Source organism: Leiobunum rupestre, chromosome 7 (assembly GCF_980474605.1).
Source record: "Leiobunum rupestre chromosome 7, qqLeiRupe1.1.hap1, whole genome shotgun sequence".
Lineage (NCBI taxonomy): Eukaryota > Metazoa > Arthropoda > Arachnida > Opiliones > Sclerosomatidae > Leiobunum > Leiobunum rupestre.
In genome coordinates this window covers 39,690,119-39,716,324 of record NC_143390.1, presented here as the reverse complement: position 1 = coordinate 39,716,324, position 26,206 = coordinate 39,690,119, and the positions used below count along the sequence as shown (strand labels likewise).

The 26,206-nt window shown below is 36.7% G+C and overlaps 1 protein-coding gene and 1 long non-coding RNA gene across 3 annotated transcripts; both read right to left on the bottom strand.

Moving 5' to 3' along the window:
• Nucleotides 1–4,745: 4,745 nt before the first annotated feature.
• LOC149936278 (peroxisomal ATPase PEX6-like) lies at nucleotides 4,746–9,482 on the bottom strand. 2 transcript variants are annotated; one of them, XM_090153119.1, is made up of 15 exons: nucleotides 8,074–9,481; nucleotides 7,820–7,986; nucleotides 7,582–7,750; nucleotides 7,201–7,519; nucleotides 7,021–7,132; nucleotides 6,884–6,956; nucleotides 6,735–6,824; nucleotides 6,387–6,670; nucleotides 6,250–6,326; nucleotides 6,049–6,178; nucleotides 5,710–5,977; nucleotides 5,427–5,655; nucleotides 5,287–5,364; nucleotides 5,074–5,219; nucleotides 4,746–5,016 (listed from the first exon to the last, which is right to left on the bottom strand). In XM_090153119.1, the coding sequence occupies exons 1-15, from the start codon at nucleotides 9,080–9,082 to the stop codon at nucleotides 4,931–4,933; spliced, it is 3,237 nt and encodes a 1,078-aa protein (XP_090009245.1). In that variant the 5' UTR covers nucleotides 9,083–9,481; the 3' UTR covers nucleotides 4,746–4,930. The 2 variants fall into 2 exon arrangements, with proteins under 2 accessions (XP_090009245.1, XP_090009244.1); XM_090153118.1 differs by having other exon boundaries at nucleotides 7,820–9,482.
• Nucleotides 9,483–10,671: 1,189 nt separating this feature from the next.
• On the bottom strand, nucleotides 10,672–11,785 carry LOC149936277 (uncharacterized). Its single transcript, XR_016472207.1, has 3 exons — nucleotides 11,683–11,785; nucleotides 11,051–11,131; nucleotides 10,672–10,864 (listed from the first exon to the last, which is right to left on the bottom strand). It is a non-coding gene; the product is annotated as an uncharacterized LOC149936277 (long non-coding RNA).
• Nucleotides 11,786–26,206: the final 14,421 nt, after the last annotated feature.

The window sequence follows — 26,206 nt, the reverse complement described above, 5'->3', positions numbered from 1 at the left end:
GAAAGAGGGGATCGAGGCAATAACCTCGAAGCTCATTTCTTATGGACGCGCTCTTTCTTCTTCTTCTTCTTAGAGAGTCTTCTTTGCCCACTAATAGGAAAGAGTGATTAATGATCCAGCGCTTCTCAAAAAGATCCTTTTCCTTTTTTTCCCATTTTTAATTTTTCGCGGAAGAGAGCGGTGTTGATTATAATGCCGGACTCGTTCCGGGTACGTTTATACCCGGGCCCAACAAAACAGATAATATCTATTGTACTTGCACCTGTTATTGGCAAAATAGTTCTGAAGACTGGAATCGGTTAGCGTGACGAGCGATTTGAGGATTCAAACATCGTTTTCAATAATTCGTTACCATCCCCCCCCCCCATAACTGTTTACGTGGATTTTATCAAAAATTGTAGATCGCCGCGGTAAAAAGTAGTTCGCTTCTTTTTCAGGCTTTAATAGCCGAAACTAAACTTCTAAGTGTTAAAAAAAACTACATTCTACACTATTTTACACACCTATTTCTATCTATTGCTGAAATATATAAAATAGAAACTTATCAATGTACAAAAATTAGTTGGTATTATCAAATAGGCTCAATATTTTCACCTCTAGAACACTTACTTGTTGTCAAGCCCATTTAAAACTTAAAAATACGTGAAAGAGGTAATTTCAAGCATTATTACCTCTTATTTACTTTTGGTATTATCCTTACCGAAATTTAAAGTTATATAGATAAAATGCAGACCCCGACCCCATTGTGGTTCAATTTGTGGGAGCCATGAAGGGGTGACCCCATAAATCCGGCGCTGTTTGATTTCCACTCTTATTTTTGGCCTATTTTGCAGAAATCCAATATATCTCGGGTTTTTATTGAGATGCTGTTTGACGTGCAGGAAATTTTATTTGACGCGGATCCGCCTTCGATTAATCGGAAGTAATTAATTGACAGCGTCGACGAAAATTTACAAACTCGAACTTCGGAGACAAGTTAATGGTTTTCCGTCGTTCAAATTTTGACTTTATAACTGAAATAGCAGACTATTTTACCTTAAATATTTTCTCTAGCTTTATAACAGCGACTGGCACGTTGAATTTTAAAAGCGACCGTACAGAAACTTTCAGGCGCTCGCGTTTGGTAAATTTTCTTGACTGCTAAGATTTGTTTTATCGGATATTTTATTATATATTTTGCCTTGAATGGTTTATGATAGTTCCTCGCTATCGTAAAATCAAATGCTTTAATGAGAATAATTAAAGCGCCGGGTTTTAGTCAATTAGTATATTTATTAGCTAATAAATGGGTTAATGATTTAGAAATTGTCTTTGTTTCGGCTGAATTATCTCAAAAGATTTAATAGAACGGATCGCTTTGTAATGTGATACTGCAAATCTATAATATTGTCCCATAAGTATGACCATAAGTGTATAGTATTCTTACAAAAGTGTGACACTTCCTATTCTTCACACGCAAATGTTTTACTGAGAGCTATTCACAAGACAGACTGCTTTACGGGCTTCGTCGCCGTTTTGCGTTCGCTTGCTAACGCGTCACACGAACAAATCCCCTCTGCGCGCGCTCCCCTCTCACGTTGTTGTTGGTTAAGTTAACATAGTGACGTCAAAAAAAACCGTCAGCCACATCGAGACGAAAATCTGCCGCGATAAGCATTCCAAGTAGAGGTATGGATTCCTGTCGACAGTCAGTATCAAACCCTCTGTGGCACAATTTATATTTTTGAAATCGGCGCCCAGCGGCCCAAGAAGCGTGTTATTTGCCCATTTTAGTGCCTTTTGACTATATTCTTCTTGAAATTTACATACATTTCGTAAATTTAGTTTGATTTCGTTAAATATTATATTTTTAGTTAGCCTTAGTTTATGGTTACATGAAGAAATGTTAATTTTAAGTAGCATTTTTGGACGATTCGGGAGACCTGACAACCTTCCTACGCACTATTGTGATATTTGAATTTAGTACTATTTGTACCGGCCTGGAGCGCCAAATTAAAAAAGGCGGCAAACGGATTCTATATTTTTAAATTTCGTATTTCATAACTTTTTAAACGATTTAATTTCAAATCCTATTATACTTTTAGCACTCATTATGAAAAAGCGAAGTTCATTAGATACAGGAAAAATTCAGACAGCTCTATTCAGCTTTCGCGTTCACTGAAGAAATTGCGAGGGGATGATCACTCCGCGTAATCGGTGTACAGAGCCGTACCTTTGACTGTACTAATGGGATTACGCGTAATCTTTGAAGTCCCTGCCTTTGGCAGTGCTAATCTAAGTGTAATCCGGTGTACAGACTTTCTAAGAGTGGTTAGCCCCTCGCAATTGCCTGATGACCTCATTGGGAAACTATAACCCGAAAAAAGACACAAATGGCGACGAGAAATTGAAACGGGGACAATCTTTTGCGCTTATTGAAACTCTAGTACAACGATCTTTTGTTTCGCGTTCATTGGGAAAACGCAACAGCGTCCCTCTATTTTGGCGCTCATTGAAAAATTACTACATCACTATTTGGTTTTCGCGTTTATTCAAGAAACGAAAACGGTGCCCCTTTCATTTTGCGCTCATTGAAAATCTCGTACAGCGTTATTCTGTTAAAAAGCAAGAGTGGCGTTTCACTTTTCACTAATTTAATTAATTTTGGACATTATTTGGCGTATCTAATGGGTTTTATGATTCAAACACCCACCCGAAACCTAACATTGGTTTTTGACTCTAAAATAGGGTGCAAAACCTTTAACACGCTCAGTGCATAGTGTTTGCTCAGGGCACTTACTATGCTCTGAGAACATTCTTCACTGTGGTGACCACGATGAGAAATGAAATAGAAACTAAAAGTGGCCGTAAATAGGGGCGCAAAAAAACAATTTTGCAAGGGGCGCCAAACGCTTCGCAACGGCCTTGATTTGTAGTTTAAAAAACCGGTGCCCTCTATCTTCAAATATTTGAACTCCGATCTTAAAATCGTCAAAGAAAGAGATCTACAATCCACGTAGTGTTCTGGAAAGAAATGATACATCACTAGATAGCTGATATCGTGCCCTCGCTTTCGTTGTATAAATTATAACGCTCACTGGTCTAGCTATTCGGCATAAGCATAAGCCTATCATAGGGGACCTTATGATAGGCTCATGACATAAGCTATCTCTCGTATCGTTAGGGATAGAACGAAAAATTATATTTCAATCGAAAAATTACGCCTTAATGTCGTTGTTTGAATATGGGCAGTTAGTTCCCCAGAAATTGGGCATTCGCTGTCTCTAGCACCGTTTGAGATAGAAAGGACAATGATACATTAATTATCGATAGGTGATATCGTGCTGTCGCTGTCTTAATTTTGGAGCCAAGACATTGGGAATGGGCTGTCCTTTTTGCCTTTTGAGATGGAAAGGAAAATGATACATCGATTGATAGATCATAGCGTACTCTCACGATCTCTGTATCAATTTTGGGCAATAGCGTCCCAGAAATTGGCTGTCCCTCGCACCGTTAACTATAGGAAGGATAATGATACATAAATCGATAGTGTATATCAAACCTGTTTTAATTCATTATAAATGGCGAAATATTTTATTGTTTCAAGAAAAAATATTTTAAAACAATCCCCCGACAGAATAAATGGCGTTACAGTTTCAATTTCAATAATTATTTCCATCAAATCGTCCACAACTGTCTTACGATCATGCTGCTAGAACTTTGACAGCTTTGGCAGTATAATGAAAAACTGTTTGTAAGTTCAGTTACGGTAGCACAAACTCTACATTTGACTTTGACGGAGTTTTTATGCAAACTTCTATTGTGATTTACCAGTAACTCCTTGGTACTTCTTATGGTTTCTGTAAACGGGTCCTTTCGTACGTTCTTAGTCAGCTAAATAGCTTCATGATAGCGTTAATTGATAAATTACAAAAATTATTTTACCGGAATATACGCGTTTTTGTAAGTCAAAAGTCCGACGCTATTTTTTCATGAATTTCTGTTTCGCCAATGAGCATTGAAATCATTGCACCACTAATTATGTAATCGAAACGCGATCAACCGAAATCCTTCAGTGTTATATGTTACTTATGAGTTTACGTACCTACGAATATTATACAATGGATAACAATTATATACGTCTTCTAAAATAGTTGGATAGAATTTTCAATATTACGTTACATATGGTTGTTGCAACAGTATTTTTTTAAATAACGTAAGAAAAAAAGTGTGAAGTGACTGGCTTTTTACCACCTTGTGGCTTGTGCCATGTTTGGTATTTGTATTCACTTTAACAAAAAAACTTAAACTTTTAAAGCACTCTAGCTAGTCTTTGTCAGGAAGGTTTGCAAAAAGTCAAAGCGTAGGATTTGGTAGCCGGGTAAACCTTTGTCAAAGTGGCTAAGAACTTGAGTGCCACTCCAACGCGTAATGGTTTTGAAGGGAACGCCCCTTGATCTCTGCCTATGACATATCTCCTTTTTGGCTCCGTATTTGAACTGTTATCAAAACGTGTTATAAACTTCGCAACCCGCCGCGTCTCCAACAAAGAGGCCCATTTCCGGTTGGAAGTGGGTGCCAGGACTGATTACAAACTCCTTAGGGCTCATTTTAGTTGTTCTCTCCCACAATTTGTAATGAAAGTGTCCAAGTTTGAAGTGGGTGTCAAACAGAAGGCTTTTAACAGTAGCTACTAATGTAAATTAGTTGGCTTTGGGTCTTTGTTTTTTTGTATTGTGTAAATATAAGTATAAAAATGAATGCACTTATTATTTTGAGGGAAGGAAAATTTTTATTTTTATTGTATAAATAGTAAATTTAATATCGCAAAATTTCTGGAAAAATAAAACTACAATTTATTGCATTTTCGTCACAGGCAGAATTTAATTTATTTTAATTAGTTATAAATATATATATATAAATATAACCTATAAGGCACAAAAGGTGAACTTTAATTTGACACTGAAGGTATTAATGTTTTCAAAGATGAGACAAAGTCTTCCATAGTAATCTCTGGCTTCAAATTACCCTCTTCCTCTGTTAATAAGTTTGGTTATTATTAAAATGAAATGTAATTTGATGTAATTTCCATACCTTTTCCTTCTTCAAGCATATTTATGCATCTTTCGAGGGCTTTTGTTTGAGCATCTGAACATAGGGAATAGAAATCGGCGCCAGTTAACCTTTCTGGACACAATTTTTCAATTTCTTCCAAAATTATCTCCTTTGATATAGGCATCCTAGAAATAAAAATTAAATTATACCATTTTAATCCTCCAATTTTCTTTAAAAAAAAGTAATACTGACTTTCTTGTTAAAGCTTTAAGTATATTTAATCTTTCTTGCGACGTTTTAGCTACCCCTAATTCTACTAACCTATCAAACCTAAAAGAAAATTGCCATTTTAATTAAATAAATTTGAAACATTTTGTGGGGTATATATCTACCTTCCAGGTCGTAATAGTGCTGGATCTAGCAAATCTGGCCTATTTGTGGCCCCTATTACAAATATATTAGCCGTAGTTTGATTAATTCCATCTAATTCAGCCAATAATTGGGATACAACCCTGTCCATAACACCACCAGAATCACCGCTTAAGCCTCTATTCGGTGCTAATGAATCCAATTCATCAAAAAATATAACGCAAGGGGAAGCGCTTCGTGCTCTGTGGAAAACTTTAAAGAAATATTTTTAACGCATTTTCTTTGAACAATTTTGATAGAATATACCTTCTCTAACATTTTCTTCACTCTGTCCAACATACATGTTTATTAATTCAGGTCCTTTTACACTTAGAAAATTCAAAGAACATTCGGTGGCTACTGCTTTAGCCAGTAGCGTTTTGCCAGTGCCTGGTGGGCCATGCAATAAAACACCAGATCTTTTGAGACCCGAATGTATCAACTCTGGATGGTTCAGAGGTAATTGAATTGTATTTAGAATTTCTTTTTTCACTTCTTCCAATCCCCCAACATCATCCCACCGAACATTCGGAATCTAGAAAACGAAAATCAATAACATGTCTCGTAAAAGTCGTAATATAACTTTTATAAAAAAACTTGTAATACTTTGGGAGCTCCAATGGATTGGGCTTGAACATTTTGTAATTTTTCCAAAGCCCAGTCTATGTCCATTTGTTCGATTGTCACACCAGCTAGGGCAATTTCATTTTCGTTTGTTTCAAAGTTATTTTTTGACCTTTAAGACAATGTTACGTATAATTTCACCTATAGTTTGATGTTTATAACGTAATATAAATAATTAATTACAGATAATTTCTAACTCTCTTAAACGCCTTCCACATTGATACTGATACTAATTCATTCAAATCACTGAGAACGAAACCCTGAAAGTAAATTTCATAAACAATCTAAGCATATAATACACCAAATTAGGTCTATATTACAGCTGTTTTGTGGGCCAGTTTATTGATGCTAATAGAATACGGAATCTCTAACGGTAAAAGGAACTCTAGAATGGAAGCCCTTTCTTGTTCATTTGGCGTCTCTAAACAGATGTGGTGCATAAATAAGGAAGCTAAATCTGGATGTAACGAGTCTCCTTTTCCACTTTTGGTCGCACCAACTGAATTGTTTGTTGTTGCTACTGTTATCAAAGGCCAACTTGACTGGGATTCGGGGCCTGATAATGTTGCCAATATTTGACCAAAGCTGCTGATGGTACGTGGATCTTCAATGAAATAATAAAGTAAGTAATATAATTTTGTAATTTGTGAATATAAAACAAGTGTCACCTTCCCCATTTGAGGTTGACGCGTCTTTTTTCTCACGACTTAAAAGTGAAATGTTATTTAAATGAAAAATGACTGGAGCAAATTTAAGAGCTTAAGAACCAAAAATGTATTAATTTCTTAAAACTTCATTTTGTTCTTTTTTTAAGTACCTTTTGTGGCACAATTTCTTAATCTAATTTCTGTGGCACCCGCTGCATCTCCAACAACTTCCTGGCAATCAACCTATATAAAAAAAAATTGATATTCTTAAGTCAAAGAACGTTATTTGGAAACTGTTTTTGTATACCGAGTAAAAATGCAAATTGAGGCTTCGACAAACAGCTTTGAGGGCCAATTTTTTGCCAGAACCAACAGGACCACTCAGAAGAATGTTGGTGCTGACCCGTTCTCTCAATTGCCTGTTATTGTACATCCGATAATTTATTTTAATTGCAAGTTTACAGAATTATTCAAAGTTCAAATTTACTGTGATTTCAGAAAAGGGCTGATAATTGAAAACAATTTATCCCGGACTCTGCCAATGGATCCTGGCAATGTTGGTGCATCCCATAGTCTGTGGAAGGGGTCTTTACGATTGAAGGTTTCCATTGTCACTGGTATGTAGCTCTCTTTAGTACCAGATTGGTATAGCCTTGAGTGAATAGTATCAACTTTGAAACAGCAATTTTTGTCTAGGTTATATTTTTCATCTGTAAGTTCGATACGTGATACATAAAAGTAGATTGTTGGATTCCAACTAGAATCGGTATTGAAGGAGTCGGAATGGGTTTCATGGACTTTGCCATCTATTAAAAATGAAATAGAAAGTTTTGTGTGTTTTTATGAAGGGTAATTTTGTAATTATTACCTCCTGCTGAGCAGAGGCCTAACACATCTCCAACTTTAAGGTATCTTGTAGTTTCAAAGTAATTTTTGAGTAAGATATCAAAATTTTGAGATGATGAATAGTGTGGAGATTGTACGAGGGCTAAGTAGACTTCTTTGGCATAAATAATCATGGGATCAGAATTGGTTGGCTGAAATTATTGGAAAATATTTGATAAATTTTGTCGCAATGTATTATATAAGCGGAGTATTTTAAGAACCTTAATTAGTAAACCAGAATCTTGTAGTAATGGTGAAGGGTGTTGATTTAGATTAAACCAAAGTTGAGGACTAAGGTGAGCTGTTCCAATTGGGAAAACGGTTGGTACTGAGTAAATTTTAACTAGACGCCAATTTCCACAGTCTCTGTCCACATCATCAATTTCATCTAAAGAAAAGGCTCTTTTGGGGTTCTTATTTAAAACAATTGATTCTTGGTTTGTATTAGTAAGGGATGAAAATTTGTGGCGCGTACCAGTATCTGGATGATTCAGCTTGACATACACCCAGTTATTTTTGACCTTCTTTTCTAAACCAGTGGTAATTAAATCAGCTGTATTTACATAAACACTATTATGAATATCTACATCTTCATGCAATAGCTTGAAGTTCAGTAGTTTGGGTATTATTTCTACTTGAAGTGGTTTTGAGTTACGTAGAGCTGCAAGGGCTGTGTTTGATGTTGCTAATGATTTTATAACTGGTATGACATTTTTGTTAGTTATATCAAAAGAGTTAGAGTTGTTATGAATGCATCCGAAATTAATCATGAGAAGACGACTGGTGAAATTCATTAAATTTAAGTACGCATCTATTGTAGTGTATTTTTTTCTTCCATCAGTTGATTTTTCATTTTTATCTGTCCTTTGATTAAGTACCTCATTAGTTAATTTCATAACTATAACACTTGTGTCTTTAGTTATTAATCCTTGACAAACAGGACCACATTCTAAAACCACGAACTCATAAATTAAGTTACAATTTTCTAGCTTTTCAATCTTATTTAAATTTAGTGTATCTCCGTTTCTGCAAAGTATACTTTCATTCTGATAATTTAGTACATAATTTTGCCAGTTATCACTATTAGCCCAGTTGTACGCTTCTAAGGTTTTAGCACCTAAAGTTACACGTTCTAACGTTATAGGTTGCAGAATAGAGCAGTAGAATTTCATTCCTATGTGTAAATTGTAATGTTCAAAAAAAGTCATGGTAGCAAATAAATTTGCAGTATCAAAATTGGATGTTAAAATAGGGTTGTCATTGTCGATTACTATAGTTATAAACAGTCCATTTATTTTGCGTTTAGGCATGGACGTCATTTCATATTCAGAATGATGGAGCACTCCGAAGTATTTTACATTTGGTTCTGAGTTTAAGCCCATTTTTTCCGCATCTTGACTTGATATCCTAATATGAAATGGGTGAAGATGATAGGAAGATTGTTTCGAATGATCCAAAACAATTGACACTACAGTATACGACATGGTTTTTATAATAGTCGGCAAATTAAAATGATAACGTAACCGGTGTACCCAGTACCCATTGAGTTGGGAATAACAGTACTTCCAGAGATCGTTTTTTGACTTCCGGTTTTGACGTCACGTTGATCATCGGAGACTCAGCGGAAATATCGGTGTCGTGACGTCATTCGACAAAGTTAAAGGAGGGGTAGCAGACGATATTTTGTTCGTTAAGTCAGTGAACTATAAATCGTACAACAACTTTTATAATTTTGTGACGTAGCGTTGATTAAAAGAACTCAACGATAACTCAACGGTTTTTCTCCGTTGATAGTTGTTGAACGCAGCCATGGTGTTGGCTAGAGCCTTAGACACCAATACAACAAGTACTTCAGCTCTTCTAGAGCCAAAATTTGTATTTGATGGCTGGGGTCCCCCTTTTTTCTTTTTTTTATTCAAAGAAGGAAGAAATAAGGGCTGATTGAGTCTGAGAAGACCGCGAGCCCGACGAAGATCTGATTAATCAGGGCGAGATATGTGTAACGGCCACGCCAATGGGGGGAAACGTGGGGACATTCGTTATCTCTATTTGTATACCCCCGTACCGTAACAGGGGTGGGGACGCCCGTGGCGGAAGTTGGGGGATTGGTAGTCGTCCTCACACGGCCATCCACAAACTCTGCCTCTCAGACGCTTGGGATTACTGGAGTACGCCACTACTCCCGGCGGCTGGGGCACTTTCTTGAAATCATGTATGAATCCACTGCCTTCTCTAATGATCTAATAGATAAGGCAGTAATGAATCAAACAGTTATCATTAGTCAGTGTCACAGCCAACTTCGATCGCGCTTTAGCGGCCCCATAAATCGCCTCACATCTAATGGTAATTATAGCTCTTTATATAAAATACGAGAGGTCACGTAAGTACGTTAGATTCATCGTGCAGTTAAAGATAGAGAGCACGCGCATATTTTCGTTCTTGTTGAGCTCGCGCGAAAACGCACGAGTCCCTCTACACGGAAATATTATGAAGCGTGCTCCAAAAATAACACTTTTTATACATGTATGCGTATATATTATTTTATAGAAAGAGCTATTTGCGTGTGTGAATAATCCCGCTAGGGGCGCTACGTACGACCAAAAACCTTCTATCGCCAAAGGCGGGGAATACAAGCGAAATCGCAGGAAAATGTTTTTTCTTTGGTTAGAAAAAACAAGGTTTTGTAAGTTGAACTATCTTTTCTCAATATATTTATGTATAATTCAGAGTTTAAAAAAATTATTACCTAATAAAAATTAAATGAAGAACAAGAGACGCATTTTTTACGCGAAGGTGCCACATTAGAACACATAGTTTTGAAGGCTGTAGAGGTATTTTGATGTGTAAATAATGTCTCTCTTAAACTTTATAAATCTTTATTAATAATAAATCTTCATTAATAATATATCTATAGCAAATTCACGAGTTTGTAACAGTTCTTAGGTAGTATATTCCGTATATCTAATTAGTTTTAAGAGTAAGAATAATATAATTGAAGATAAAAGATGCTTAGGTACATCTTTGGAACTAAATAGGTAAGAGATAGAAATATTCATCACAATGCCTTCGTGTTGCGTACCATATTATACATCAAACCATGTAAATTGGAAAGACCTATCTTTGCACGAGTTTCCTAACGAAGAAAGTCTTCGAAGTTTATTGTTAAAAAACATTTGTCGGGATGATTTTGTACCAAAACATGAAATGATACACACAAGGTCTGCAGCCTGCATTTCAAGGAGGATGATTTCTGTTCAGGTTTTTACCTTTATTATGGAAAACATTTGCAGTCAGATAAAATTACAAACCCTTACGGGATAGACAATATTATTCTAGGTTTAAAAAGACGAAAGCTTAAAACTTGTTTAAACCTAAGATTATAATTTATTGCGCTTATAATATATTTATATTATTTAAAATGTAAACCAGTTGGCAAGCTTGCCAAAATATACCTTGGGTGTATTAACTACTCGACACGGTACTCAATGATATTTCACCATCAAAAGCGTCCTCCAAAAAAAGTTATCCCGGTGCTAAACCAGTAGATTATTTTAATTATAAATATTACAAATGTTATTGCATTAAACCAATTTCCAATATCAATAGAACAAAAAACCAACTTTAGACTCAAAACGTTATTAAATTACCAAAGCAACAAAATGAGAAATAGAAAATACAAAATTTAAAATTATTAGAAAGCTCACGAAACGTAAAATATACGTGCAAGAAACTATTTTATAGAGAAAAACCAACCCATGGTATTATAGGTCTTAAACAATAAAATTTATATGGAAAAACAAAAGTTACAGCGAAAACCAAAACTATAAGTGAAAGCACTAATAAAAACTGCGAGGGCTCATGACGACAACCCAACGAAGCCGATAAAAATCAATGCAAATAAAAAATCGTAGACATGAATTATCCCCCACATTATCAACAAACAAGCAAAATAACCAATAGAAAAATATATAATAATAACCCAACCAAGTAACAAGTTAATTAAAATACTTAGAAATCCAGAAAATGTCAATCCATATACCCACGGTAATGAAAATTGTAATAGAAAAAACCAAAACCACCTTACCGTTAACAATTCCCGGCTTATATATAACGCACACAAAAAAAAACTTAACTGAATTTAGTGAAGGCTAAACAACAGCGCATATCTCAAAATATAAAACCAACGTAACCACATTAATGAAAATGTATCACACATTTAAAGCCGATAAGAAAACACGTAAAATAAATTACGAAGTTACGAGTAAAGTAGGGCAAAGTTACCTAATTTGGACCACGACCAATTCTGAACCACCTTTTTAAAACTCTTATAAAAAATCATAGGTTATAGCTCGAACATTTATTTTGAGTTTTAAATAATCCGCCAAACCTCTTCGTTCTTGTAATAAATAGGCCTAATGTTTCCAAATAGATGGCAGTAAATATGTAGAAAACTCAATATTATTCAACCAACCGAATTTGTTAAAAGCCGTCATGCGCACCTTGGTAATTAAAAACCAGTGTTGAGTTCCCGCCAAATTTTTAGACAGAACTTTCACTTCGAGCTCCAGAAAACCTTGAATTTTAATGCATTTCGTGATAGTAATTTAATGTTACATCGCATTTCACGTTTACGTAAGTAATTTAGTTTATTTTTAAAAATAGTTCTAAGTTTAAAAAAATATAATTCTTTTAAAAAAAATAGTTTTTAAGAAACTATTCGATTTGCCCTATTCTGAACCTACCCTCGACCTATTGTGAACCAATGTAGTCCTATTTCGGACCACGGCCAACTTTGAATTCTCGCGCATCTCTGGCGCTACAGCGGCCATTTCATTCGTTGACGTTCCTGTGCTAACCTATGAGCAAAAGATGTGTATGACGTCAGCGCCCCTAGCGGATTATTATTTTTAGTATAGTTTTTACATTGGGGACAATATAACCACCGAGCGTGGCGCTGAACACATTATAGTACAGTTTATATGGGGAAAATCCTTGCTCGCGGAATTTCGACGAATGTGTTGGCCGTAGTAGCGCGAAAAGCGCGTGATCAAAGTTGGCCGTGTTCGGACCTAGCAATTGACCATATCTGGACCACTGTATAAACCATTTCTGGACAGGTTCAGAAATGGTTTATATTTGAAAAATGCGGGATATTTAAATATATTTAAATGAAACTAGTCAAAACAGAGGTTAGTCCAGTATTATATTTGTAGTACGATTAAATTTGTATTAATATCTCAAGTAAATGTTGCATTTGTTTAAAAAAAATGTTTCCGTGCAGTGTTATTTTTAATACGTAGGCCTATTCCTATTTAAAATATTTGACCTAATTTTAACTGTTTTAAATAGACCTATGTCTAGAAGTAGGCCTATAGTTTAAAATTTTGGTTCATTAATAGAAATCTACCGGTCCACTTTAGGTCACCCCGTGGTCCACATTAGGTCACCCCGTGGTCCACATTAGGTCGCCCCCCGGTTCACTTTAGGGCATGTGGCCCACAAATGGTCAAATTGCATATATTGAGAAAAATTAAAAATAGTTTCAAGGACGTCCTTTTTTTAAACTAGAATTTCAAAAACGCAACAGTTAAATCAATAGTTATAAAAAAAAATTGTTTCTATTTTTACGAATATTACCTTTTAAAATTGAACTTTTCAAGCGCAACAAAAAAGGTGGTCCAGAATTGGTCACTTTGCCCTAATCAAAACGAAAAAAGCGCGCTGTATACCACTTGAAATTGTATTCATGAATGACCCTTAAGGGTTGGTTTTCACTAGGGCAAAAACGCCACAGCGGTGAGCGTCAACGTAAAAATATTGCATTAGGCCTAACGGAAATTTTTCGCGTCGATGTTCACCGTCGTGGCGTTTTTGCCTTAGTGAAAACCAGCCTTAACGGTTCAAAAGTACCGATAGACAAAAAACTAACTAAGTGGACCACCCACGGGTTCTACCCTTTAACCCTCTTATCTCTGTTGACTGCGCTAAAACAAGATTTGACCTTTAAAATTTCATACGTAAAAAATGTAGACTTTAAAAACTATTAATATACTCTTCCGCTTAAGCTGAGCTTATAATTTTCAATGAAGCGTAACATGTATCGTTGATTCTGTGGTAAAGCACTCGCCTGTCATGCAGGAGGGCTCGGGTTCGTAACCCGCCCGATGCGATCGCAAAATGATACTATGACGTATACCGTGAACATTTGGTGGAAACACTGCCATTTGGACGTTGAGACATTTACCGTAACCCTCAGCACTCGGTCCGTCCCAAACGTCAAAGATTCTTCACGTACAAAAGAAAATTATAATACACCCAATGACAAAAAGAGTGCGCTTTTGGAAAAACCTAAATCTAAGAAACTGCGTACGCTTTGCTCCGAAAATGCGAACGCGTTCGCAGCCCAGACCATAGACATAATAAAGAAATAGACCCAAGATTCTACGGGCGGTTAATACGGAGGCGACGGCAAGCAGACAACCGGTATTTGTTCCGTATTCCTGTGGTACCACGTGTAACCGACGCCTGTCGATTAGGTGATAAAATGAAAAATCATCACGTGACACGCCACACATGTTCGTGTTTGTAATCTTTTAGGAACTCTGACGTGATTCGCGAATATTTTGGCTGTGAGAATTTAAAAAAAGGTTAATTTTTATTATAATTTTTAAATAAGTCAATTAATTCTTTCAAAACCCAAATAAAAAGCAGCAGATGATCTTTTAATTAAAAACAAAAAAAATCTAATTGCGAAATGATATTTAAGTAACTCGTGTACTATCCGGTGTGTTGTGGCTTTGGCTTGTTATCGGAATATTCTGAGATTCTAAATTGTGAACAAAAGTAATTGGAATTTTGATGAAATGGATGATTCTACTAAAGGTACGATTCCAACTTCAGTATCAAATATGTTCGTGGTGATCTGGGAAGATGTCCATGCCAACAATATTTCGTAATACAGCAAGTTCTAGTTCTTAGACTACATTTCTTTTATAGATAGAGGAATATCTCTTCATAACAACTAAACAAAATTGGCTAAAAACCAAGGAGATCTTGCTCAAATTATAATAACATAATTAAACCTACACGAAATGATCCTTGGTCAAAATTTAAAGGTGAGAAGTTAGCATCACCGGTTTTTTCTATTTCACTTTCAACTGGATGTAATTAAATAAAAAATTATTTAGACTATTTTTACTTGTTTTAATTCTATGGAAACCAAACCAGAGTTGGAGTGGCTTTTGGTGTGACCCACCCTTTGCCATTTACAATTTGTATATCCCGTTCTAAAAAGTGATCATTACAAATTAAATCATGATTTGAATGTGTCGCGATTTACAGCAATTGTCCATTGAGAAAGTATTGTAGGTTTAGATAAGGGAAACCTATAGTTATACAAAGATTTTAAATAAGAATGAATATTCATCGAAATAATATGATAATTTAATCCTACTTATGGAATGAAACCTTTTCCGGTATTGTTTTACTTGTTATTACAATGCGTAAAAACACTAATATTAACCTTTTTTACCAAATAAAAACAGATTTTTAGTAGAAAACACTTTTTCTATAACTTTTTAATAAAAAAAAATCACCAAAACGAATTATGAAACATGTTAGCTAACATAAAAAGTACTACCCGTTTATCAAATTCACCCCTAAAGTTTTTGCGTCTTATTTTAAACCGGATAAATATTCTTAAGCGTTAGGTACTACGTGGCCTAGGCCAAGCGCTCACTGCCAGTGGGCGCCTAGTCTAAAGCGCCACTAAACTTAAGTGGCGCTTTACACGTAGTACCCCAGGAATACGGAACAACTGCCGGTTGTCTGCTAGTTAGCGCTCCCGTATATTTTTGGCCAATCAAACTACGCGTAAGGTGTCTATTTCTTTATTATGTCTATGGCCCAGACAGACAGACTGACAGACACGGTGATTGTATAACCCCTCCTAGGGGACATAGTCACCTCGGAGAGGTAAAAATAATATATTTACCCTGAAGTTACAGTGAATCTTTTTTTTTTCACTTTTTGTTTTATTTATTTATATACATGTGTTTCAAGTATTACGCAATACGCTGGTAGCTAGGAGCAACAAACACGCCTTTAAACACGCTAACGCAGTGTTGTGTACAAATTTCATTGGACGAGCCTTTACGCTGAACTTTTTACGGGCAGGAGGAGGAACAATTTCCGAATTTTACCCTTCCGACGGCAGTAGGCGCTAAAGCGTCTAACCAATGAAAATTGTACACAAGAAAATTCACGACTTTTGACGGGTTGCGTTCTCCTTGTGTTTGTTGCTCCTAGCTGGTTAACGTGCACTACTTTCTTTGGTGAACGTAGCCAAAAAAAGAAGTTTGTAAAGCGGCCGCTATGCCCAAGCACTTAAGACTACCAGTGCCAAATTCCTACGGCGGATTTTTGGAAAAACATAAAATAAAAAAACGGGCTTTTTTCTTTCTTACCCCTCATTCCTCTGATGCAAGGTTCGTAAAAGAAAAATGCACTATATGCCTCTGATGGACCCCTTTAATTAAACGTGGGGTCCGAAAGTTACGGTGAATGAGCCAGGTAATAGTCGATAGACGTTTGGTAACAATTTCATTTCGCCGCCGAATTAATTTCCATTATTAAAGTATAATAATTGCGTTTTGAGATCTAAATTCGAACTACATAGATTTTTCTTTTGGTAGTGCTACGATTTCTAGGCTGTTGGGTGCACCGTACTAGCCTTATAAAATTGGAAATAATTAATAATTTCCAAAATATCTTTCACCACTGCACCGCGCGCACCAAGATTTTCTGCCGCAGATAGCTGGGATAGGAGAGAGAGAAACGAAAACGGCTTTGGAGTTGCCTCGCCTCGTATTTTGTATTATAACTTATGATTAAATAAGTTACATATGATAGTATGTAACCAAAGTTACCTCTTCTTCGTTTTGGAAACAAGTGGTTCCTATTTTAATAAAATATATTCTATTAAACATGAATTTTTTAAAAATGTGTTTAACAGTTCTAGCGGTCTATTTAAAGGCTGGCGCTATTTCGGGGGGGGGGGGGCAGTTTTCCCCCTTAGGCGCCGCCGCCGCCAATTTTTTTCAACGCCGCCGATTATTTTCTGCAAATCGGCGCGCCACGCCGCCGGCGAATTAATTAACGTTCCCGCCGCCGCCGCCGTTGAAAATCGGTTCGGCGCTATGCTCTAGCCTGAACGGATCGTTGTTCTCAAAAGTCCAATCCGTCCATGATCACTCGGTTCGAATTCAATCTGTCCGTGAACTGTTTATGTCGGATACGATCCGTAAACGTTGCATCCGTAAGTAATTTAATCCGAACTGTCCGATCCGACAAACAAAATAATACAGTTTGTGAAAAAATCCAATCCGTAGGATTACGGATGAATGTATCCGAATAATTGGACAGAGTGGTCGGTTACGGATTTTCCTCTCTTAAAAATGTACCGATTGGATTTGGATTGGATGAATCCGATACTGAAAGGATTCGGCTTCTCCAATTCCGATCCGTCCGTGGTCCGTTCACTTCGGATCCAATCCGTCCGTAGTCTGTACACTACGGATTCAATCCGTTCGTGGTTCGGTCTCTTCGGATCCAATCCGAACCGTCCAATCCGTAGTTTAAAATAATCCAATCTGTGAAAAAATATAATCCGTAGGATAACGGATGAATATATCCGAATAATTGGACGGATTGGTCAGTTACGGATTACAATTTTACGGTTTGAATTTGGTTGAATGAAACCGAAACTGTCACTGAACGGATTTGGGTTTTAAAAAATGTAATCCATCCGTGAACCTTGGCTACGAATTGGAGAGTTTCGCATTTTACTTATTCTTCCACATATTAAATTTTCTTAAACGGATTGAAGTGTCAACAAATTAAGCGGCTACCGATTCGAGGTGTTACAGAGTAAGGCTTATCTGTGAATACGTTGACGACGAGATAAACGTTTAAATCTAATGTATTACATTAAATACAACTTATGATTGTACGATTTTCACTTTTCAGTTTAACACTCATTACGCACCACTAATACCCCCATTATGGACCCATGGGACTCGGAAGGAATTAACAACTTTAAAGGGGGTAACTTTACCCTAGCCACCCTACTTTGTACTTTTTACATTAACGTGTTAACCAATCAAACGCGCAAATTACGCGCAATTATGCACCACAGTTAATGGTAACATTTAATTGTAAAAATGTTGCTTTTCCTTTTGCATTCATAGAAGGTCAGAATTACCTCAGTTTTATGCTAGCTAATTGAAATACTTGGGTTTTGTTTTTCCCACTTTGGGGCTGTTCACAAATTACGTAACGCAAAAAATACACTTTTTGAACTCCCCCCTTCCCCCCGTAACTAAGAGTTATCGTTTTTTAATTACAATAGTTATTTGTTTAAAAAATAATAATAATTGAGATTAATATTCTATCTGTGAAGTTAAGGCGGCTAAATACGCATTAAGCTTTAAAATAGAGTTATTCAAAATTGAACGTCAAATTCCCGGAAGTTGCTTTAGATTATTACTTCAAGCTGCTACTACCGAGAAGCGCTATTTCGGAATTTTTTTGGCATCACCGTGAAGAAAGGATCTACTTAAATATTTTCCCATAGTTACTCATGTTATTACTCATCGCAATGACCATCACAAATCTAGCAAATAGCCAAAAAACAATAACAACAATCGAAAATTCGATCTTAAAAAGGCTCTACTTCCTAACAGTAAAATGAAACCTTTGTGAATTATAATTTACAGTTTACTTACTTTTACAAATTACGAAAACGGTAATCAACTAAATTATTAATGACTTTTAACAAAACTCTCCTATTCGAGGAATGATGGTTCATTATTAATTACACTGACAACGTAACTTTTTTTAATTGGGGATTGTAACGTGTGGGACAATTCAGTCCGCTCGTCCACCTGATTAATCAGGACGAGATATGTGTAACGGCCACGCCAACGGGGGGATACGTGGGGACAGGGGTGGGGACACCCGTGGCTGAAGTATTCCGACCACCCGTTGGGGGATTGGTGGTCGTCCTCACACGGCCATCCACAAACTCTGCCTCCCAGACGCTTGAAAACGTAACTGCAACGTCGTTTACTGGGAATGTTGCCGAGGGTGGCAGGCAATTGCCCGAGGGGCTGATCACTCCGCGTAATCGGTGTACAGAGCCGTACCTTTGACTGTACTAATGGGATTACGCGTAATCTTTGAGGTCCCTGCCTTTGGCAGTGCTAATCTAAGCGTAATCCGGTGTACAGACTTTCTAAGAGTGGTTAGCCCCTCGCAATTGCCTGATGACCTCATTGGGAAACTATAACCCGAAAAAAGACACAAATGGCGACGATGCGACTTAATGAAAAGTAACAACATTTCGCGCTCCTTTCTCAGCCCTCTCACGGCCAAAGCAATAATCAGCTAGGCTAATACCCTTGGCACCACCTTAGGCCTAAGTCATCAAGCGACTTTTAAAGCCTTTAATTCAGGTGGCCGGGTTACAATGCGTAGGAAGGGGTGGTGGGAAGCCCTTCATGCCACGCGAGCCAACAGCCTCCTACACTCACTATAACCGTTAACCTCAACAAGCTTTTACGGAAGGGGAAACCGAAGAGCTCGGGGGAAAACCCCTTAAACCAGTGGCGAGAGAATTGGTAAACTCAACGCGGAAGGAGTGGTTCCGAGTTTTCACACAGTGCCACAAGTTGGGATCGAACCCGGTTCCTCTTGCTGCGAGGCGAAAGTGCTAACCACAGCTCCGCCAGCCCACAAATATCTCGCGTTCAATAATACCTCGCTTCAAAAACATTTCCGTAATTTAAAAAAGGTTAAAATACCTTAATTTTCAATTTCGGAATTTTTATTTAAAATTAAAAGTATCCCCCCTTCCCGTTTTAGATTTATGGCGCTTGGCGACAATTACCCCTTTTGACCCCCTTTATTCTAACCTGACATGGAGTGTGCAAATTCACATTTTATCAACAATAAATAGAAATAACACTTATTTGTACGTTAAGCCCCGCTCACACTATACAAGTAATTTGGCCACTTAACCGTACGCATCATGCATCTTTGTACTCAAGAAAACTGTAAAGTGTTATCAGAAAAAATTGTAACTCCAACAACAGGGGCCATCTGCCGTGACTTCTAAGTAGAGTAAGAACCCCTGGTGTTTTCTCTCGTGAATACCGTTCTGCACATTGGCGCGTTTCTACGATTGCAGACCCTCGGCGCAGTGTCATTTTGACCTCCAACACTTTTAAATTGAACCCTCCCCCCCCCCTCGAGACATCCAAACCTTATCATTTTTATGCTGAATTGCACAAAACGTTTCCTCAGGTTACGAAAATGGGGTACCAAAATCGGCCCAATTGAGGTTTCTATCGTAAACCACGATGATCTTGAGGGTTCTATGGTAAACCACGATGATCACTACATACTATCACGTTAACCACGATGACCACTGTGTATGTTCTCCTAAATGATAGCGACCACGAAATTTGATGTTTTAAACCACGATGACCACAATATTTTCTTTTATAAACCTCGATGACAACGATCTTTCCTTTTGTTATCCAAAATAACCACTTAGTATATTTAGTCTATGGTCTGGCGCGATTTTCTCTCTTCGATTAACACGCCCGTAGACATACGTTCTAAAACGCCTCACTCGGCGGCGCTGGTGTGGAGAAAATTTCAAATTTTGATGACGTATTTTCAACCCCCTCTCCCACTCCCTCTTTTTACTTCGAGACAAGCTCCCATTAAACATTTTACCGTACTGGCACACTTTTGGGTCTTATGTCGCTTTTGGTAAAAGTAACGATTAAATCTTCATTAATAGTATCTTAGCCTAACATATTTAGCTATACGAATGTAACCTACTTGATCTGAGATATTTTTAATAAGGAAACATTCTCAGATTGAATATATAATCTTTTTTGAAAAAATATAATACAGAAAGGAAGTTATTTTAAAAATATTTCAATTTGTTTTATTAAATCGCCAAAGTTTCACAGTTTTGAGCGATTAATTGGCAAAGCGCGACCTTAAATCGACCCTTTGTGCCACAGGGGTAATAATTAAATGTAAGGTCTATTTTAAGTCGGATAATGATCGGCATACCGACCATAAATAGTCCCAAAAAAGGATTTACGGTTTTAGTGTCGAAAAACGTTCGGACGTTTTTAGGTCGGCATTTGGTCGTCGACTATAAAGCGACTTTTCGACCGTACCCCGACCCTAAAACGACTTCATGTGCTACAGGGGTACACGTGGGGAATGGAATCAAAGGCCTTGGGCGATATCTAGGAAGATGACATCCACACTAAACCCTTCGTCAATCCAATGAGACCGAGTGTTAGTGGCCTGCAATAAGTTCGTGAGGCAAGACTGCCTAATTATTGAGAAAACCGTGTTGCGAAGGAGAAAATAAGTTGTTGGCGCGGAGGAAGGAAGTAATTTGAGCATGAGTGAGTTCGTAAAATTTAGGTACCTGGTTTAAGTGACTAACAGGGCGATAAGTAGATGGGTCAGCCCTCGAACCACTTTTGTGAATGGGGGTGATATTAGCCTCCTTCCAGGAAGAAGGAAGCTCACAATTGGCAAAAGAACGAGAAATGAAAAGGTATAAAGGAAAAGAAAGGACGCCAGTAAGCTGCTTTAGAAGAAAAGGGTAAATTCCGTCAGGGCCAGAAGATTTACTGGTTTTGATTTTATTAAGTAAAATAAGAATGTCAGATGGTTCGCGAGTGAATTTCGATAGAGTGAGGGACGTTATTAGTAGGCTGGGGTAATGGATAAGCAGGTACATCAATCATGGATTAAACACTAAAGGATGTTCCACGGGCGAAAAAACACACAAATGCCCTGTCACGTCGCCACCTAGCGGCGCGAGTCCGAAAAACCGGAAATTTATTTTTATCTCCGCTCTATCCAGAGGCAAACAAACCCACGTGCTTTCAAATAAATAATGGTATCGAAAAAATAGCAGACGAATTCTAAAAATCACGGTATAAAAGTTTCAAAAAATAACAGATGGCGCTACAAACTCATATCCGGTGCCCCTGGATAGAAGAAAAACAAAAAATAACACCTAGCTAACGAGGACTTTGCCTTAGGAAGCTGGCCCGTGGAACATCCTTTAGTGTTTAATCCATGCATCAATAGACCTAACAGTGGAGGCCAAAAAATCGTTGAGAACTGAGGCCGCCTCAATCACGGAAGTACCATCAGAATTTTGAAGCTTGGAAATGGAAGTTCTGGTAGTGCGGAAATGGTTAATGTGTGACCAGAAGGCTTTCGTATTTTGTCGCGGATATTGGAAGTTAACGCAGCCTCAAATTTCCTACGGGCCAAATGATATTGTTTAAGGAGGTTATCCAACACTTGCGGGGAAGTGAAATACTTGTAACTACTAGATGGCGCACTAGACTCTAAAAGTTTATCATATTAGACCTTATGTTGTTTTATGATAAACTGATAACGAAATCAGTTTAATCAAGTGTATATATACAAATTTTCTATTGAAACATTTTGCGTGACACCTACCGGTGAAAAAATAAATTTTCCAAAACGGCACAAAATCGTTCGATTTTTCTGAAATTTAGTAACCAAAGCCTTCCATACCTAACAAATAAACCCTGAAAATTTCAGAACCCTAGCATAAATATATTTTGAGAAAAATGGCCTGATCGAGCAAATAGAGACACCCTGTATAATCTTTTTCGAAAAAATATAATACAGAAAGGAAGTTATTTTAAAAATATTTCAATTTGTTTTATTAAATCGCCAAAGTTTCACAGTTTTGAGCGATTAATTGGCAAAGCGCGACGTTAAATCGACCCTTTGGTGTAAGGTCTATTTTAAGTCTGATAATGGTCGGTATACCGACCATAAATAGTCCCAAAAAAGGATTTACGGTTTTAGTGTCGAAAAACGTTTGGACGTTTTTAGGTCGGCATTTGGTCGTCGACTATAAAGCGACTTTTCGATCGTACCCCGACCCTAAAACGACTTCATGTGCTACAGGGCAGTCGGCCGTCTAGGTCGGGTCGTAGTCGGCCCTCAGCTGGTTAACAGGTCGAAATGTCACAGCCTGTTTTATGGTCGGTAGAGAGTCGCTGTACTGGTATGACCCCTTTATTGAACCTCTTCGCTTACCAAAATATCAGTCGGCCCTACCAATTTTCGGTCACTTTTTCGACGCAGAAACCAAGACTGTGTAATAGTCGGCCCTACCTATATTGAGTCACTTTTCCTAGCAAAATATTAAGACTACATCAGTCGGGCCTACCTATTTTTTGTCACTTTCCTGACCAAAAAATCACTGCATAACAGTCGGCCCTACCTATTTTTAGTAACGTTATAGACCAAACATCAAGACTATGTTAGTCGGCCCTACTTAATATAAGTCAATTTGCCGACCAAACATCAAGCTTATCAGTCGGCCCGACCAATATTATGCTGTTTTGCCGACCAAAAATCAGGGTTGGCAAGTTTTAAACAAAAGGTTTAAAACAAGTGTTTAAAACACGTTTAAAACAATTATTTTAAACAAACACCAATTTGTTTTAAACGTTTTAAACTATCTGTTTTAAACATGTTTTTTATAAGGTAAATTTTCATTGTTTTTTGTAAGATTTTCGTTATTCAATATGAGGGAAAACGTAGAAAAAACCATTCCAAGGCTCTAAGAAAGGTAAATTGTATTTATAACGGGTAGTTTGATTTAAAGATTCTCTGAAAAGAGCGACTGAAAAGGCTCGATATGATTTCATAAATTTCATACCAGTGCAAAAATCCTACGAGCGCATTGAATTTTGTCTTTTTGTTTAAATAGAATTTATATAGCTTTCTCGATTTTTTAGAAATTTTATGACGTGATGGAAGTTTTAAGATTATAGAGGTACCTAAAATCTTATTTTATGTAACATTGTTTATTTGTGATGATTTATGACTGCAGACGTGCACATTTCAATAAACCAAAACTAAAAACAATGTGTGGATATTTTCCCTTTTCTTAGTTCTGTGCGACCAAAAATTTCAGGATGATAACTTTATTAAAAACCCTACTACGGGTTAGGTAGTATTTGCATGGGGCATCGAAACCCCTAAGGCCGTCAATGGTTGGTCAACAACGCTTAGCGAAATTCTTGGCTCGTTTAAATAAGCGTGTACTCATTGGTTCTTCTCCCTGTGAGTTTATTTATAATACCATAAGTGGCATAATTACCCTAAGTGTGCCAATAGGAGCCTTTCCCACAGAAAATCTTCAATTTGAGCTTGTTCTAAACAGACCAAAGAACCGTAGGACTCGCGAATTCCGTTCAAGTACTCTATATGGTATTTTTAATGCTCGCGCCGCAGACGCCGCTTCGCAAACACATTACGTAAATTTCGTCACTGGAAAAATGACGTCATTTACGTCAATTTCGTTAAACAAGGTATCATGGAAAAATTCAGCTTATTGACACACTTAGGGTAATTATGCCACTTATGATAATACGTTTAATGATACGTAATATTTCTTTAAATGAGTTTACTCGTGATTCATAAGTATAATGATTAGTTTAAAACGTGTTTTAAACATAGTTTTTTATTGTTTATTATGTGTTTTTTATTGTTCGCTTTAAAAACAGTTTAAAACAATGAATCTTGTTTAAAACAATAAAAAACATTGTTTTTGTTCTTTTTAAAAAAAACAAGGATTTTGCCAACCCTGCCAAAAATTAAGGCTGTATAGTCATAGGCTCTACCAATATATCAATTAACAGTACCAATTTCACATTGATATAATTATATGACAAACATACATTCTTAAAGGTTTAAGAGATTTTAATAAAAACTTATATAAATACTTTGGCAAACAAACTTTTGCTATGGTCGAAAAAAAAATTAGTTGAACAATTTGATATATTTATAGGTCAACTTTTAGACACTGTTAATAACTTATTTAAAATGATTGATAAAAGATATGATACTTCATGACTAAAATATTAATTTAATATTGTAATATTTTATTTTCGATAGGAAAGTTTTCAAACCGAAGTTCGTTTTCAAGTCATAGTTAAGCATTTACCCAACTATGGCTTGAAAAGGGACTTTGGTTCGAAAGCTCGCCTATTGAAATTAAAATGTTATATTAATATTAGATTTTAGTCATGAAATATCTTGTCTTTTTAATTATACATGACTTATTTTTTTTAAATTCATGATTATCAATACAAAATAAGTTTTTAAACACAATCTTTCTGGTCATTTTTGTCAGTGTCTTTTGACTCCATTGCTTTTAAGCTTCTCCTTAGGCGTCCCCCGTTCCTATCCTTCGCGTGTTTGAACCATAATTTTATTGAAGATTCTACATCTATATTTTTTCCCAGTTTCAAATTGGTTGACCGTTTTACTGCTTCTAGAAGGAGATAAATCATAAGGTTAAATTGTTAAACATTTTTTATTTACACTATACCAATGATGAAATTCTTTATTAGCATGTTTACAAAAGCTTCTTTTTCATTTGCTCCGATCCAGTTACAATTTAGAGCAACTTGCCAACTTCATTTGTCATTACGTTTTGCATAATTCTTCTTGTGGAGTCAAATATCTTTTTTGCACCCCAAGTTGAAATTTTGTCTACCTAATTAGTAATATTTTTTTTAAATAATAACCAAGTATCACATAGAACAGTTTCAGCACCGATAACCGAGATAATGGAAATTAATATTTTTTTTGGGAATGGATAAAAACCAAATATTTAAATGGAAATGGACATTTTGGCTTTAGGAACAGGGTTCAAACAACAGGCTACAAGGCCCATAATTTGGACAATGTATGTACCACGTATCTTTCACCATAGAATGGAAAATTATACCTCCCTCAATTGACCAATTAACAATGCCTTCGCTGTTAATCTATCAATTTGTGGTTCCTGATACCCCGTAATTTGGGCACTTACTGCCTCACGTACCTTTTGAGATTGAAAGTTAAACTGTGCGAATTTAGAAATCCCAGCTAAGCTAAACTTAAGTACTAGAATATTATTAATTTGAAAACCTGAAATAGATACTCGAATGCTGAATTTTTGGTACTTAAAACGAATAAAACAAAACAAAAGACTTTCACATGCTCCCTAAGGAACATCGGGCCGACCAACCTTTGACAATTTTCACACAATAAAACGCATATTTTACAGCTGCTCAAATTATAGTCGGCCCGACCGCGAGAGATATGTATTAAGTCGGCGTAAAACTCACAATCGGTTTCTATCTTTTCCAGAAATCGGACTTTTTGGTCTTTTGGAGGAACATCGGGCCGACCAACCTTTGACAATTTTTACATAATAAAACGTATGGTTTACAGCTGCTCAAATGATAGTCGGCCCAACCGCGAAGGATATTTAAATCAACCATATCAGTCGTCATTGAGTCGGCGTGACGCACACTAGCCGACTCCGACTACTACCCGACAGCGCGACCCCTACCCGACCATAAAACGCACTACGTGTGCTACTGGGGCGTTTATAGCTAATGTCAAGGGCAGAGTTTTATCCCCGGATGTTTCCTCCAAAACGAAACTAAAAGTGGATA